The sequence below is a fragment of the Triturus cristatus genome, chromosome 1_2 (assembly GCF_964204655.1).
Source record: "Triturus cristatus chromosome 1_2, aTriCri1.1, whole genome shotgun sequence".
Lineage (NCBI taxonomy): Eukaryota > Metazoa > Chordata > Amphibia > Caudata > Salamandridae > Triturus > Triturus cristatus.
In genome coordinates, this window is record NC_140580.1 from 371,526,227 (window position 1) to 371,540,799 (window position 14,573).

General features: G+C 42.0%; 1 protein-coding gene across 2 annotated transcripts in view; it reads right to left on the reverse strand.

The window, feature by feature from the left end:
• FAM13C (family with sequence similarity 13 member C) overlaps window positions 1-14,573 on the reverse strand; it is an 841,555-nt gene that overhangs the window by 490,922 nt on the left and 336,060 nt on the right. For both annotated transcript variants that reach the window (XM_085604789.1, XM_085604792.1), the window contains one exon: window positions 4,666-4,784. In XM_085604789.1, coding sequence (XP_085460915.1) covers window positions 4,666-4,784 — 119 coding nt within the window. The remainder of the gene's footprint in view (window positions 1-4,665; window positions 4,785-14,573) is intronic.

Genomic DNA, 14,573 nt, shown 5'->3' on the forward strand with positions numbered 1-14,573 from the left:
TCACTGGAGGGGGAGTGCTATGTATGGGTATCAGTGCATATGTAGGTTTGGCCAGCTGTCTGAGGATGGCCAAACCGACATGCGCACTAAAGCTGTCTCCAACCTGACCTGCATTGTAGGGTTGGAGACAGCAGGCACAAGCTCCCATTCTCTGTCTCACTGGGAGCACAAATTCAGGGTGCTCACATCAGGATTGGCCGCAGGGGAGTCTGGGAGCCTGTGCCTCTGTGCCTGCAGTGGACTGGGGAAGAAGAGCATGATGCAGCTGACTGCAGGTAGGTTATTTTTTATTTTTTGTCCGTCGTCTCCACGACCCCTTCTCCCAATCCCCGCCCGGACAATCTTCAACGACACCAGCTTTCTACTGCAACAGGAGATTCCTATTACTCTGTATGGCACCCTCAAGTTATTGTCAGTGGTGATTTGGGCCAATTTTATGGCCACTTCTAGATTAATATTTAGGCATTCCATCAGGCACATCAGAGGAACTGGTAACATTTCATGGTGGCAAAGAATCTCCCTAGGGAACTTGTCTTTTTTGCATACTGCATACTCCGTTTTCAAAACGTAAACTGACAAAAATAATAATCGAAACAGTTTATTGTGTAATAAAACCCACATTTTGTTTTCAAACCCACACGAGTGAAGGGTCACCAAAATTAGCCACAGTATCAGTGACATGTTCAGTTCTTTGGGAACGAAGGGTGAAGTAATTTATCAAGTAAGTAATCATATTATTGCAACAACCAGTAACTCCAAACCTATGATCACTCCACTCCAGAATGAAGGAAAAAACACTTCAATAAACGTTCTATAGCTGTGATCTTAAAATGGCTGACTAGTTAAGCGATGCCTGACCTTTAGAATTCAGCTAGTTGAGTAACGACTCAGTCAGTTTAAAGCTTTTATTCGGTCAAATAGATCAACCATATAAGCAGATACATTCAATAAACAATCTAGATAAAAGAAAACAAAATAAAATGTAAAAACAGTGGGATTGAAGGAATAAAATATCAAAATTCATAAACAAGATATATCAAATGCTAAAGTGCAAATGCATAAGTCACAAAGTTTCCATAGCATTTTGCTTGGATATAAACAAGCCTAATTCAAAGTGCAAGTGCAGAATAAAAGGAGCATACAGTCAATTATCAATGATCAAAGATTTCCTAGTATTAATAGCTTTCATAAGAAATGTGGCTAAATAAAAACACAATTGCGGATCATCCAATCTAAAAAGCAACTCCATGGCATTTTTAAAAAGATCTGGTGTTATAATATAGAAAGAAAGGTTTTAAATAGAATTTTCTAAGATGAGTATAAAAGGTACAAAAAAGTAGCATGTGGCAACAACTTTGGTAGGAGACTCCGTCACATGGACATGGGTGAGTAGAACTCTGTTTCGTGACTGGGAAATTAACAAGATGGCGTATAGTACCCAGTCTTAGACGTGTCAAAACGAAACGGTGTGATGCTGTAGTCACGACTGATAAATAACTTTGGAAACCCTGTTTAAGATCCATTTGTAAATAAAATATGAAGGTTGGTTGGGTCTTGATGGTGTGGGATCTAGCATCTATTTTGTTAGCCATCATAACTGTTTTTATCTCAGTTCTAGCAACAGAAGCTGAGCACTCAGGATCCAATCGGATATCACAGTTAAATAAAAATTTAAACCAATGGATATTATAATTGAGCCAGAGTATTTTTAGACAATTTTCCAAACCAAGGCAATCCCGTATTATGGATTGCGTAAACATAGTCTCCTCTTTTGACCATATAGATTTCCATAGTAGGAGAGGGCGTATTAAGGCCAGATCTGAAATATATTTAATGCCCACCTCCCTATGGATGAGTTCAGTAGAGGCAGATAAAGGGGCACACAGTAGGCGCTTTAAAAATGAATTTTCAATTTGTTGTAATTTATTACCTTGGCAGTGGCCCCAAACACCTGCCCCATATAGAGCTGCGGTGACGCATCGTATCTCGTAAACATATCTCTGATGCGTCGGTTACCTAGTTTGGCAGCAAATCTAAAAATGCCATTAATATTTCTCAGCATCTTAGAACAGGCATTGTCCTGTTCCTGAACCCAAGACCGATTTCCTGCAAACGTGATGCCTAGGTAACTGAAAGTTTTACCTGTCTGGAACTTGGAGCCTTCAATGTAATAAGTACTAGATGTAATGGGGTTCCTGCCACAAGCCATTTCAAAAGTTTTCGATGATTTGTTAATTAAAAGTTTTCTTTTAGCAATAAAAGCGGTAAAATTATCCATAAGGCGTTGTAAACCAATGGGAGTGCAAGAGAGTAAGACCGCGTCGTCCGGATATAAAAGAATTGGGACGGGCATACCGTCAACCCTGGGGGCATCCGACTCAAACAGTTTCAGGGCTGCGTCTGCTTCGTTGATAAAGAAAGAAAAAAGCAATGGAGCCAGGACGCAGCCCTGTCGGATGCCTCTTTTAACCTTAAAAGAAGGGGTGCATTCGCCTAAAAGGCCATACCGCACCTTACTTGACAGGTGTTCGTATAATCTCGCTAGAAAATAAATTATCTCCTTTGGCGCACCCATATCTAACAATAATGGCCATAAAATTAAATGATCTACCAAATCAAAAGCGCTGCTAAGGTCAGCAAAACATAAATATAAATTTCCTTCCCTAGCTAGGGTATACTTTCCAATTAAGAGGTCCAAATTGACACACTGCTCTAGTGTGCCAATTCCCATTCTGACTCAAAGTTCACCTTTTTATGGGGACGGGGAAATGGATTTTGGTTGTGTTGTTCCCACAACAGGCAAATATCAGTGCATAAGACTTCTTCAACTAAAGGTTTTTAGAGTAACCTCAAAGTAACTTTTTCATAACAACCAGTTTTTCTCTTTTGACTAAACAACCATAATTTCCGTTCATTTATTTTCAGTGATTTTTAGGCTTTTGCCATTTTGTGGTTTGCTCTAAATCAAAGAAAAGATCCAATCTACAAGGCATTCGGCTGTGTGCAGCATTTCAAGGCGTATCCACTGATGTGCTGTGCAAGCCCGTGGCCCCATAACATCCTACCACAAAGTGTAACTAACTACCCACCTTGCCTCCAGAACCTACCATGTGCGATGGGCACTTAGCTCACGCCAATGGCTCTAACTACACTATGTTCCAAGCCCCCCTGCCCAAGGATGGCCATTGCACTCCATGTCATCATGGACACTTTTTCAGGTACTGTGTTTTCTAGTGAAAAATGTGTATTCTGTTTGTTATGAACGTGCTTTGGTTCCATTGAACTAATTAGAGCAACATGCCCAATCCAATGGCAATGTTTGAAGGCTAAAAAGCACAGGTTTGAAACAAGTGTCCATTATAACAATGAAAGAGTAGCTGCTCCACTGTGCCCCAGAATCCAGCCATGTTCTAGGCCAAACCAAGTCCCCCAGATCCCACTGTGCACGTTGCTTGACAGCAGACTATGAGGGCAACAGTAGTGTAACGAAACTTGAGCCCCCCCCCCCAAAGTCCCATAAGTGCCCCCCCGACCCACCACTGACCACTTTGGTCCAACTGTACTCTGTTGAGCGGCCCCCCCCGAAACTTGGGTGCCCCCCGCACCTTGGGGGCAGCAGGGGTTAATGATACGCCACTGGGGTGCAGGACATGTCCTCTGGCTTCTGTGACCTCAGAACCAGCTGTGTGTGACCTTTTATCTGTCAGGAGACTCTGGGTGCAGGGCACGGTTTCCGGCCTCCACCTGATTGCTAGTGATTTTATTCCATGAGACAAGTTCTACAATGTTTAGAAAATGGTTTGCCTCGTGCATGGCCTGGAGCAATGTTTTCAATCTGTGACAGCCAATCAGATAGAGGCAGTTCTCGAACTATTCTCAAACCATTAGAGTCCTGCAGGAATGAATGGAAAACCAGCTATCTTTTACAATTAGATTGTTTTTTAGAATTTAAATCAGTTTATAAACTGTGGGTCTCCAACCACTCTGGACCTCAGACTTCCATATGGCCATAAAATAAACCTTTCACGGTCCTTTTTCTTTTTAAACACAAAGATATATAAAAAAAAACTAAATGGATCTCTACTAAAACGAAATAGAACATATTCTGTTTACCTTTCCCACTTGCTTTGTTTGATGTGATTCTGTTGATCTTTTTTGTTGCAGCAAAAAGCTATAATTCGAATATAAAATTGACAGTCTCTATTTTTAGATACCCCCAAATGGCTGATCATAACACATTTTGAAATGAAGATACCAAGCAGGAAGCGTAAAGAGCCCGATGTATTTCGTGAACATTCATCAACCAGCACCAAAGTTAATAACAAATCAAACAAGCAATTGCCACTGAAAAATACAGCGTAATGATAATTGCAGAGTGGCTAGCACTTTGGTAAATACCACATGTTAAATTGTGCACAGAACAATAGAACCCGTTTAACTGCTGTTGTTCAATTGACAGATGATAAAACCCACTAAATTCGCAGCGTGCTTTTATTATACCCAAATTGGCCAGGATAAAACACAAAAAAATCCCCCCACCCATCCACAGAAAAATAAACAAATACAGAAATTAAGTTTTACATAAGGATGTTTTGGACCTGAAGAAGAGGCAAATTAAGTAAGCAGCTAACATACCAGTAAGATTCAAATCCTTTCTTAACTGACCTTGTCTCAGTGTCCACTGTGTCCTGGCACCTGAGTGCTGTGGGCTGTGTGTGCTCTTTGAGGAGCATTCCCATTGTACCCCATGGCTCTGAGAAACACGGTAGTCCTTTCTCCATTTCCTGTAGGAAGAGATAGAGCATATAAACGCACCTGAGCAGACAAGGCAGAGTATAGAGAATGAATACCCCCCACCCCCAGTTTACACAAAACGTGTGCTGAAAAAAAGAAACAAGCAAATCTATGCGCACGTGCAGTTTCTGGGAGCGGCAAAATGTTCCGCTCTGTATTCAAAAGCACAGAAAAAGGCAGGGTTTGTGACGGCAATGCTGTCTGTTGTGGGAAACCCTCGTGATAAAAGGATATTAATGGGCTGGAACCTGCTGGAAACGTTGGCCCGTATAGCATGCGCAGTTCTGTCCTTTCCCCACGCACAGTACCTTCCAGATGCTTATCTCTGCGGCAAACCTACCCTGGCTCCATTGGAGTCATTCATAGGACACTAAAACCGTAGACCCGCGATGCCCTTTTCTACTGTCCTTCGCACATTGCTTATCTATTGTGTGTGTGAATATTTGTACTTCCTTCGAGGTCACAATCTCTTTGGGACTGCGCTGAAGGGGCTGCTCTTATTTTTTTGTGTGGCAACCCTACCTTGAAATTTCCGCAGCGACGTCTACTTGATAAGCCCAGGGTCACATGAGCCACGGTTGGAAAAAATAAATCTTAATTGGGAGCAGTTTCATAATGTCACTTGTCCAATGCGCAAAATTGTCTAGTCCTCGAGGGAACAGGTCAGCATGGAACAAAACGAGGTGAAGGCACCCACAGACGTGACTACAGCCTGCCACAGTGACACAAATGTAGCCCAAAAGAGGTCTCCGCTTTTAAAATTCACATTGCAAAGACATTTCAAAGGCTTCACCTCTATTTTGAACACTGACAGCTATGAAAACATTTTTTATTTTTTTTAGAAATGTATTAATAAGTTTATTATTTATTGCCTAACAAAATATAATTTTAAAATGTACATGAGACGCAAGAGTAGCCCACATTAAACAATGATAGTTGGTAACAATGATTGTTGGTATGTGTGGTGCTTGCTTGCCTCATGCATGTTAGATGCTTTTTCTGCTTCACAGATGGATAGATGGCTAAACAGATAGTATTAAAAAACTTTATTTTGTCTATTTAACTGTTGGCACAGGTTAGTGTCACATTTTAGTGACCATAGCTAACACGGTGGGACACATCACGTGGGTAACATTTTACTTACATAAAACATCTGTTCTCCTGACAACTGCCTCCAATCACCAATTCTTGCCAATCAACTTGACCTTTCATCTATCCCCAAACCTCTTGTGCTGTGGTCCCCCCAAGTAGTTTGGTGTTTTTGGAAACACCTCCACTTTCACTGTGCAGTCTCTTTCTGACCTTCTTGAAACCACATTCTGTAATGACAGCACCTTCTGAAATCTCTTTCTGGTTCAGTCTCTTCTCAAGACACACACTATTCTCTTTCAAAACCTCGAGTAACGCAAGGGAACGCAAGTCGCTAGGGAGGATGTACATGGGTGGAGCATGGGCGTTACCACGCATCCACCAACAATCCTGCTCATTCCTGCCCTCTCCCTTTCACGCAGCACAGCAAGGTGTCATGCTGCGTTGCGTGAAATATTGATAAATCTGTCCTCTTGTCTTCAAAGCCTTGACAAATGTGTTTGTCGACATTGCTCTCCCAAGAGAAATGAAATGAAATACCAGCATTTGTAAAGCGCACAGCTACCTCTGGAGAGGTGTCCCGGCGCTGGGGTCCGTTGGGAAGATTAAGCGAGATATTGCTCAGAGTCACACGGTGCTGGGCTAACCTGCTGCCGGCGCCAGGGATCGAACCGTGAACCTGTGGTCCGGAGTCAGGCACTCTGGCCGCTGTGCCACATCTCTTCCACAAGAAGATCTCGCTTAATGTCTCACAATTTCAGATCTTTTGACAAACCTTTGTTGGTCCCCTTGGTTAACAATCTACTTAGCTTCAGCACCAGGATACCCTTCCATGTGTTTTGTGCACTATTCAAATTCATATAACATAACATTGGAATAATAATACAAGTGAGCCTTCTCATCAGACAGCCTTTGAAGAAAGAGGCCACACCTCTTCTCAGCTTGGGAGCTTATAACCTTACAGTCACCCCCTGAGAGCACCCTATGATAAAGTGCAGGTAAAATGTAAAATGTTTATTAAATAAAATAAAAATGCACAAATATTTTTATGTTACATATTAAAATAAACTAATTTTATATATGTATTTAAATGTTTAATAAAACTTTCAAAATGCGACAGCACAATGAACGTATTTAAATGTTTAATAAAACTTTCAAAATGCTACAGCACAATGAACCTAATTTTGAATTTTTATTTTATGTATTTAAACAAATAAAATATGAATAGAACTATTTCTTAAAGATTTAAACATAAATACACACCTAAAATATAATATTATATTTATTTTAAAATTAGAAAATAATGTATAGGGTTCATTTAAATTAAATTATTTAAAAAAAATAATTTGCCTACATGTGGGTGTCTGTCCATGTAGATTTCCCATTGACAAAAGCAACAATGAGAGTTTGGGGGCAGCACTGAGGGACAAGGGGTGGTGGGTGGGATCTGACACTGAAAATGTCCCTGTGGCTTGACACTCTTCTACCGGAGTTTGCACCATTGGAGGGGTTCCAAGGCTGGGACAACTTGGGTGTCACCAATCTGTGTGTGCGGCAGATGTGAGACTTCCGGATATCAAATCATACACAGACCTCCAAGGAGAATTCTTTCTAGAACGTACACAATTCTATTGCTGTAACTCAGATATGCATTCAGGCTCTTCCTTGGTACACTTACAGACCTACCAAAATAATCCTCTTCAGGCAATGTTGACAATGGGCCCCCTTCCTCCCAGGAGTCAAATATCTATACTCTCTAAATCCCTAGGCTACACACACTTGACTTCTTCACGCAGCTGCGATAACAGTGGGAAAACTATTTGGGCACACTGGAGAACAAGGAATGGGTGCTGACCCTGCTGGGGCCAAGGAAAGCATTAGTGATGGCGATATTTTGACTGATACAATTTAAATATCTGCACTGTATACACTTGACCCACAACTGCTAGTTGCGCATGCCTAGGGCTTCCGACCCTCGCTGTCATCACTGCCGCGAGGCAGTTGGAGATTTCTTCCATATGGTGTGGGACTGTACAGTTCTTCGATCCTTCTGGGACACAGTTGGGGCCATGCTGGGAGCCGTTTGGGGCACTCCATAAACCAAATCCCTTAAAATAGCTCTTCTCCTACTAGTGGATGAGAAGGTATACATGCTTGAAGAGAGGACATTGCTGAAATTGGGCCTAGTGATTGCCAAAAGAGACATTGCACGCCTGTGTGCTTGGAGGGCTGAGATGGAATCAAGCTGTGTACGAGAGAGACCAGTGTACCAGACCAAGGGATGCCCGAAGAAGCATCTACATGTGACGGGAATGTGTGAGAGGTTTCAGTATAGAGAGAAATAAATAATCACCTATGGACAGGACTCACACAAGAACTGCAGGGCAGTAGAAGTCAGAACTGCTTCAAAAAGGAGGTATTTCTGACATGATTGAGTGTTGCACAAATTTATTTTGCCTGTGACTTTCAATGCAGGTGATAGTGTTGCATTAACAAAAAAATCAATATAAAGATTACTTAAATTAAATTATATTTATTTTTCAATTAAAAGTGTTATTAAAAGAATTTGGAAAAAATAAGTATTTTTGCATTCATATACAATTTTTAGTATTACATTATATACTATATATACATATATCTTTTTAAAAAGTAAAATAAATTAATTCAATTTAACATGATTTCCTATAGGTTTCTAATTTAAGTCCCTGCTTCTAATATTTTCTAGGGGAGGATGTTGAAGTACCATTGGTGGCCATGTGCGATTCTCAACTTACTCCAGTTCTAAGCTAGAGTACAGTTACAACTGGTTTGGGTCCTTTGTGGATTTTGTAACTTTAGAAGTGCAAATTGTTAATAAAAATGAGCTTACTCTTTTGTGGGTGGATGCAAGTTTCTCCATAAACCCCTCTTAATCCCTCTCCAAGCCTCTTCTTACTCCCCATAAACACCTCCTTTTTCTACAGTATTTCCCATTTTCCAACAGTATTCCTCCCACATTTATTATTGAAATGTAGGTCTATGTTTGCAGAGATCTCTGCACCGGAAGGTAGGAGACATGGAAGCGTAGAGTTCCACACATAGGTTAGCCCATAGGTCTTCAAACTGTGGGGCGCGCCCCCCTGGGGGGCGCACCATCCCCTCAGGTGGGGCGCCCACTCTGTCCCACCACTTCACCTTCCATTGTTGCTTCCAGGCGTGCAACGCCCATTAGGCTGAAAGGGCTTCAGCCACAGGCGTCGTGAGTCTCAGCCCAGGCTGCTGCTGCAGCTCCAGCTGCTGGGGGCTCGGCTGGGCAGTGTCTGGAGTCTTATCTCCGGCACGCCCGAGTTTTTCACAGGTCTTTAAAGACCATGTGCATATTTACATACCTTTGTAAACTGGTTACAGAGGCTGTTTGTTTTCTGGTTCCAGTACCCCCGGGCCCCCACTGCCTATTCATTATATTTGGATTTTACTTTTTACTGCCTTAGTGTGAGAATGAATTTCATGAAAAGGAATATAAAGTATGGTTACTAAAAGAAAAATGCCAGCCATGTGCTGTTTAAAGAGCCTGCAAAGGCCTTGTCTTGACACTAAAGAGGGTTATAAATAAAATAGTATGTATTCATTTGTAATGTGACTTTTCAATCTGTGTTCCCTTTAATTATCAGTCATGAATCATTCAGGCAGCCCTAGAACACAATTAAAAATGCTTTCCATTTATTTTTGCTGTACCAAGTATGCACAGATAAGTGCTGAAGATAGGCTTTAGAGGACTGCTTATTTTTGTACCGTCTGGGACATCAATATTATGATCTGGCAACCCTAATGACAAGACTGGAAGTTTGTTGCAGGATGAGCACAATATTTATTTCCTCCACCCTCGATACCTGGACCCTGTATAATGCCATAAAAGCAATAGTTCAACTTATATCTGAAACCCTTTGACAGCCCTAAATAACATGATGAGTAACTTCAACTGTGTCTGGGAATGCACCCTGCATTCAGACAACTCACTCCTCATTCTCGCCCTTCACTGTCACACTCAGCCTGCATTCAAAGGGATCCCAATGTACTCAAACTGATCACCATACACTCACACCACCCGCTCACCCTGCACACAGTGACCACACTGCACTTATGCCACTCGCCATAAACTCAATCTGTCCTCCATCCACTTACCCTGGGATCACATGAGCATACTGCTCACTGTACACTCACATTGATCACTCTGCACTCACAATGCTCTTGCGCTGTTCACCCTGTACCTCACCCTGCAGTCACACAAGCACACAACTCACCCTGCTCATGTGACACTTCACTCACCTGCCCCCCTTCACTGCTCACTCAGCAATCTTACTCAAACAAGCCCATCACTAACCATACATTCATTTGTCCTACTCTGCACTTACATCCGCACCCCAATTCACATAGTTACCTCACTCACCCTGCAGTCACTCCTCTCACCCTCCTCTCACACTGTTGCATAGCTCACCGTGCACTCACATGGGCACTCCTGTCACCCACACAGCGCAGAGGGCTAATGGGCCTGCTACACAGAACGTGTACCATGGAGATCACAGAACTGAGTGTTGGTAAACTGCGGGTAGCCCTATAAAAACGTGAAATGTTGGTCAGAAAGGGGCTATAGAGAGACGAGGTGCATTGTTGGTGAGTGGTAGTGAGGGAATTCATGGAAAAGGAGGAAATGGGAGAGGGGGAGCACAAAAGAACTGTTGCACCGTGCACAACCAGTGTTAGGGCCAGCCCTGGCTGGGAGTCTTAGCCCCTCTCTGAAGTTCGGGTCTAGTTGCGCCCCTGGTTGCTTCCCATGTCGGAAGTACGTTTGCTGCCTGTTTTTCATACCCCATCTCGAGTTAGGGCTTTCTGATTGGAATAGTCTTTCAGAACTGCCAAATTAGCATGTAGTTCCTGCAGCAGAGCGATGCTTTGACGTCAGCACTGATGTTCCTCCAATGAATAGGACAGCAGGAAAGATGCCAGGGAGTCCCGCAAATTTTGTATACTTAAAGCTGCAAAATACTTCAACTTTGCTGATGATACCGCACTTCTTCACTGTTGCCTTTTGCCTCATGGTTGCTCAATTTAACATTGGGTTGCTGCCGTTCGCCTCGCTCTTGAACCCTTCCCCCTCAAAGTTATCCTGGTTTGTACCCTCGCAGTTACTGCATTTCATTGCAAGGAATATACAACGGTTGTATCCTTCCTGAAGATTCCATTCTCTGGCAGGTAAGAGTGAAGAGCTTTTTGTTTTATTTTTTTAAAGCCTCGCTCCTTTCGCTTGGTCCCACTACTAGTGGGAATGTTGGATGTTTCAAGGAGGAGCGGATTTGGCATGAACGCCATAGGTGCTGTCTTTGGTTTCTTGAAACCCGGGTTTGAGTCCTGGCATCGGCTCAATATCATGTGATCTGGCTCAAAATCACTTGATTTACCAGTGACTTTGAAAAATAAATTTGACCTTGATTAAAGTCGCTGGTGCTTGTTTAACATGTTCCAATCCCTAGAGCTGAGTCCACAAGCCTAACATAACAAACATTGTGAAGTATGCCTACCATCTGTCCTCACTTTTTTCGTAGGCCAAATTTAAATGCTTTCTTTTGCAGCTACTTCTGAATTTTTGGAAGGCGATCTTCTTTATAAGCCAACTATGCTAACAAATTGCCTCTTGATGCTGCCGAACCCCTTTTTTCTGATATCTTGTCTAGGGGCAAGAATGTAACGCAAAAGCCAAAGCTGATGACTGTGTAGATGGGGTAACCAGATTCAATTCTTGGTGTCTGCTCGACATCCTGTGATTTGGGGCAAATCACTTAAACTCCCTGTACTTACAAAAAATGAATGTGTGCTAGTGTATTGTAAAAGATGCTCCTGTAAAGCGCTCCAATACCTTAAGGTCTTGTTCGTGCTATATAAAACTGCAAAAAATATATTTAAAAAAATTTGAGCACTCCCGATCCAGGTACTGCTCAAGACTGGAAGTGGAGTACAACCTAAGGATGGCAGAAGTAAGATTCCATTCACACATTGACTGTCTCCTGTGTTTTGGGAGTGTTTTTACCAATCTATCCTAAATTTTGTGTTTTATGTGAAAAATAAAGCACCAATGTATTTTTTTGTGCTAGGTTTTTCTTGGAGACTTTTCATTTGAACTTTATAATAGGCACAAGCACTACAAAACTTCAGTTTACTAAACACTCACACTTTATTTAATATTATTTGCCCTCTACGACCTGGGCTCTGCAGGAGGGAATGGCCAACAATGATGAGTACCAGCTTCCAGAACTTTTTTGTCAGGTGGTGGTGGTGGGGTGGGCACGACGTGTAAAAAGGTTTAGATGGGGGGGCTCAGCCGACAAAGGTTTGAAGACGTCTGGGTTAGCTAATAGAAGTTTGTAGTATTGTAGTACTACTAAACATACTGTAACATGCAGATTGTTTAGAGGAACCAATATGAGTAAGTTACACCTACTCAAATAAGTTACTTTTTTATGAACTTCACAAACCTTTCCATTGATCCCAATACAGGCGTGTATAACTTAAGAATTACGTAAAAAGTCACACTAAATGCATCCACAAAGTTAACTGACATGATTATTTTTGGAAACCTACCCATGCGTAACTTTGAAGTACATAACCTGCTCATATGCAAGGTCAAGAAATGAAGGAAGGTTGTGTTTATTTGTTTCACTGTTTTAAAAAAAAACAAAAATAACCTCCCCACGAATAGCAACATCCTATATGCATCTTGCGAATATCTGATTGATTGGTGCATTTCACTCCTCCTGTGCCATTTACGAGTAAGATACTAAAATTGGTGCAAGCGCATTTTAAAAGTTCTGTGAATGCGCCCAAAGTTTGCTCTTCTGGAACAATTCACACACTTTGCATTATGTGCAAGGGGGCTCCTGCGTGCTTCCTACTTCTGTGACTTGCCAGGAAGAGAAGCGACGACGGAGGAGAGATGGCGGCCGTGAAAAGATAAGCAAAAAAAATATATTTTGTTTTTTTCCAAACCCCCTCCCTACCTCCACACCCGTTACCTACCGGCCACCCCTAATTAGGTGTCTAACTAGTTCTAAGACTTTCCCCTTTTTCATGGTTTGACATAATCCTTGGAACTCTCACTTGCTTATGCCCCACTCATGAATCAGATTTACTGTACTCTGAAAATTGTGCATATATAGTTTAGACATTTCTGTTTTGCGCATCACATCAAGACGTGTAAATTACAGTTTTTTTCCTGAAGGCATTCATACTTACTGCAAACAAACATTTGTGAATCAATCTCATAACTTTAAGTTAAAATTCAAAGCAAATTGCATTTGCAGGCCAAGGTAAACACTCATCTTGTTGCAAAATGGCCAAGACAAAAAAAAACCATTTGTTTACTAGATTAAATGTTAGGCAGGTTTGCACGTTTAGGAGAGCTAGATGTGTGCAAGCCATGAAACAAGCCTGACAGATGCCAAAGACTCTTGCTCAGCCCTTGGTCCTATAACCACCCGAAATTAGAGATATGTCTGTATCCCTGGTCTAGCTCTATTTCTCCCCTCCACAATGCACATTTAGAAACACAAAAAAAACACCATTCTATGAAAAGACATCTAGATCACATATTCATGTGGGAAAACGTATGAGCAAACAATCCAATCCGAAAAGTATGTTTACTTGTGAATTACTTCAGTTTCATGTTGCTGCGCAGGGATACTGTTCTCTGCATCTTGAGTGATTCCTCAAACTTAGTAATGCAGAGACCAACACACAGGCAGTTTTAATCCATGCTGTTTACTATAGAGAGACCTGCAATTAAGTTCCAAAAATGTTTTCTCTTTTGTACTTTTTCGCATTTTGTGAATGAATCCTACTTGGTTAGCCTCACCGGCATCTACAAAATGGTTCTATTTGGTGTCCGATTGACCTATCCTGTGATTTGTGTGGGTACACTCACTAATATATTTTGTGATTGGCTATAATGTTACTCCAGAATTGTATTATGAAGATATTGAAAGTTTATGTAGCGAATGTTGTCGTGTCTTGTGTTTCTACATATGAGGCCCCTAGTGGTCCTTGACGAACTCCTTACAAGTATTATGCAATTGGCTGGGTGTGGTTAGTAAAGTTAGTGATGCAGTGTGTTCTGTTAACGGTTGCATGCTGAAGAATAAAGATGTGCAAACCAGAGATGTGTGTGTGGCATGATCCGTTACCTGCTTCCGGACTGTGGAGGATGCAACACCTGCAACCTGAAGAATCGAGAGTGATCCGCCAGAGAGTTTGCTGTGGTTTAACAAACTGCTTGTGTGTGCCACGTATGCTCCAAAAGGCTACCTACAGTTGGCGTATGTGGAGTCAAAGTGCATCTCCAGCTTTTGGGAGGCCCTCAAAGAAGGTGAAAGCCCTACGGAGGAACACAATCAACCTGCCCGAAGTCGACTGGTAAGGCCAAAAGAAGAGATATTGCACCACAATATAATACAGAGCCAGCATTGATACAAAGCAGAAGTGCTAAAGGCAGCGACAGCCAGGCATAATGCATAAAGTCAAGAGTGGTGAAGAGCATGTGCAAGAAACAAAATCCTTACTCACCGTGAAGAAGGAAGATGTCGATCGCCGCCCTCAGCTTGGGCATGTTGACCTCAGCACTAGTGAGCAGGCTGATGCTTGCAGAGACACCATCGAGCCAAGAG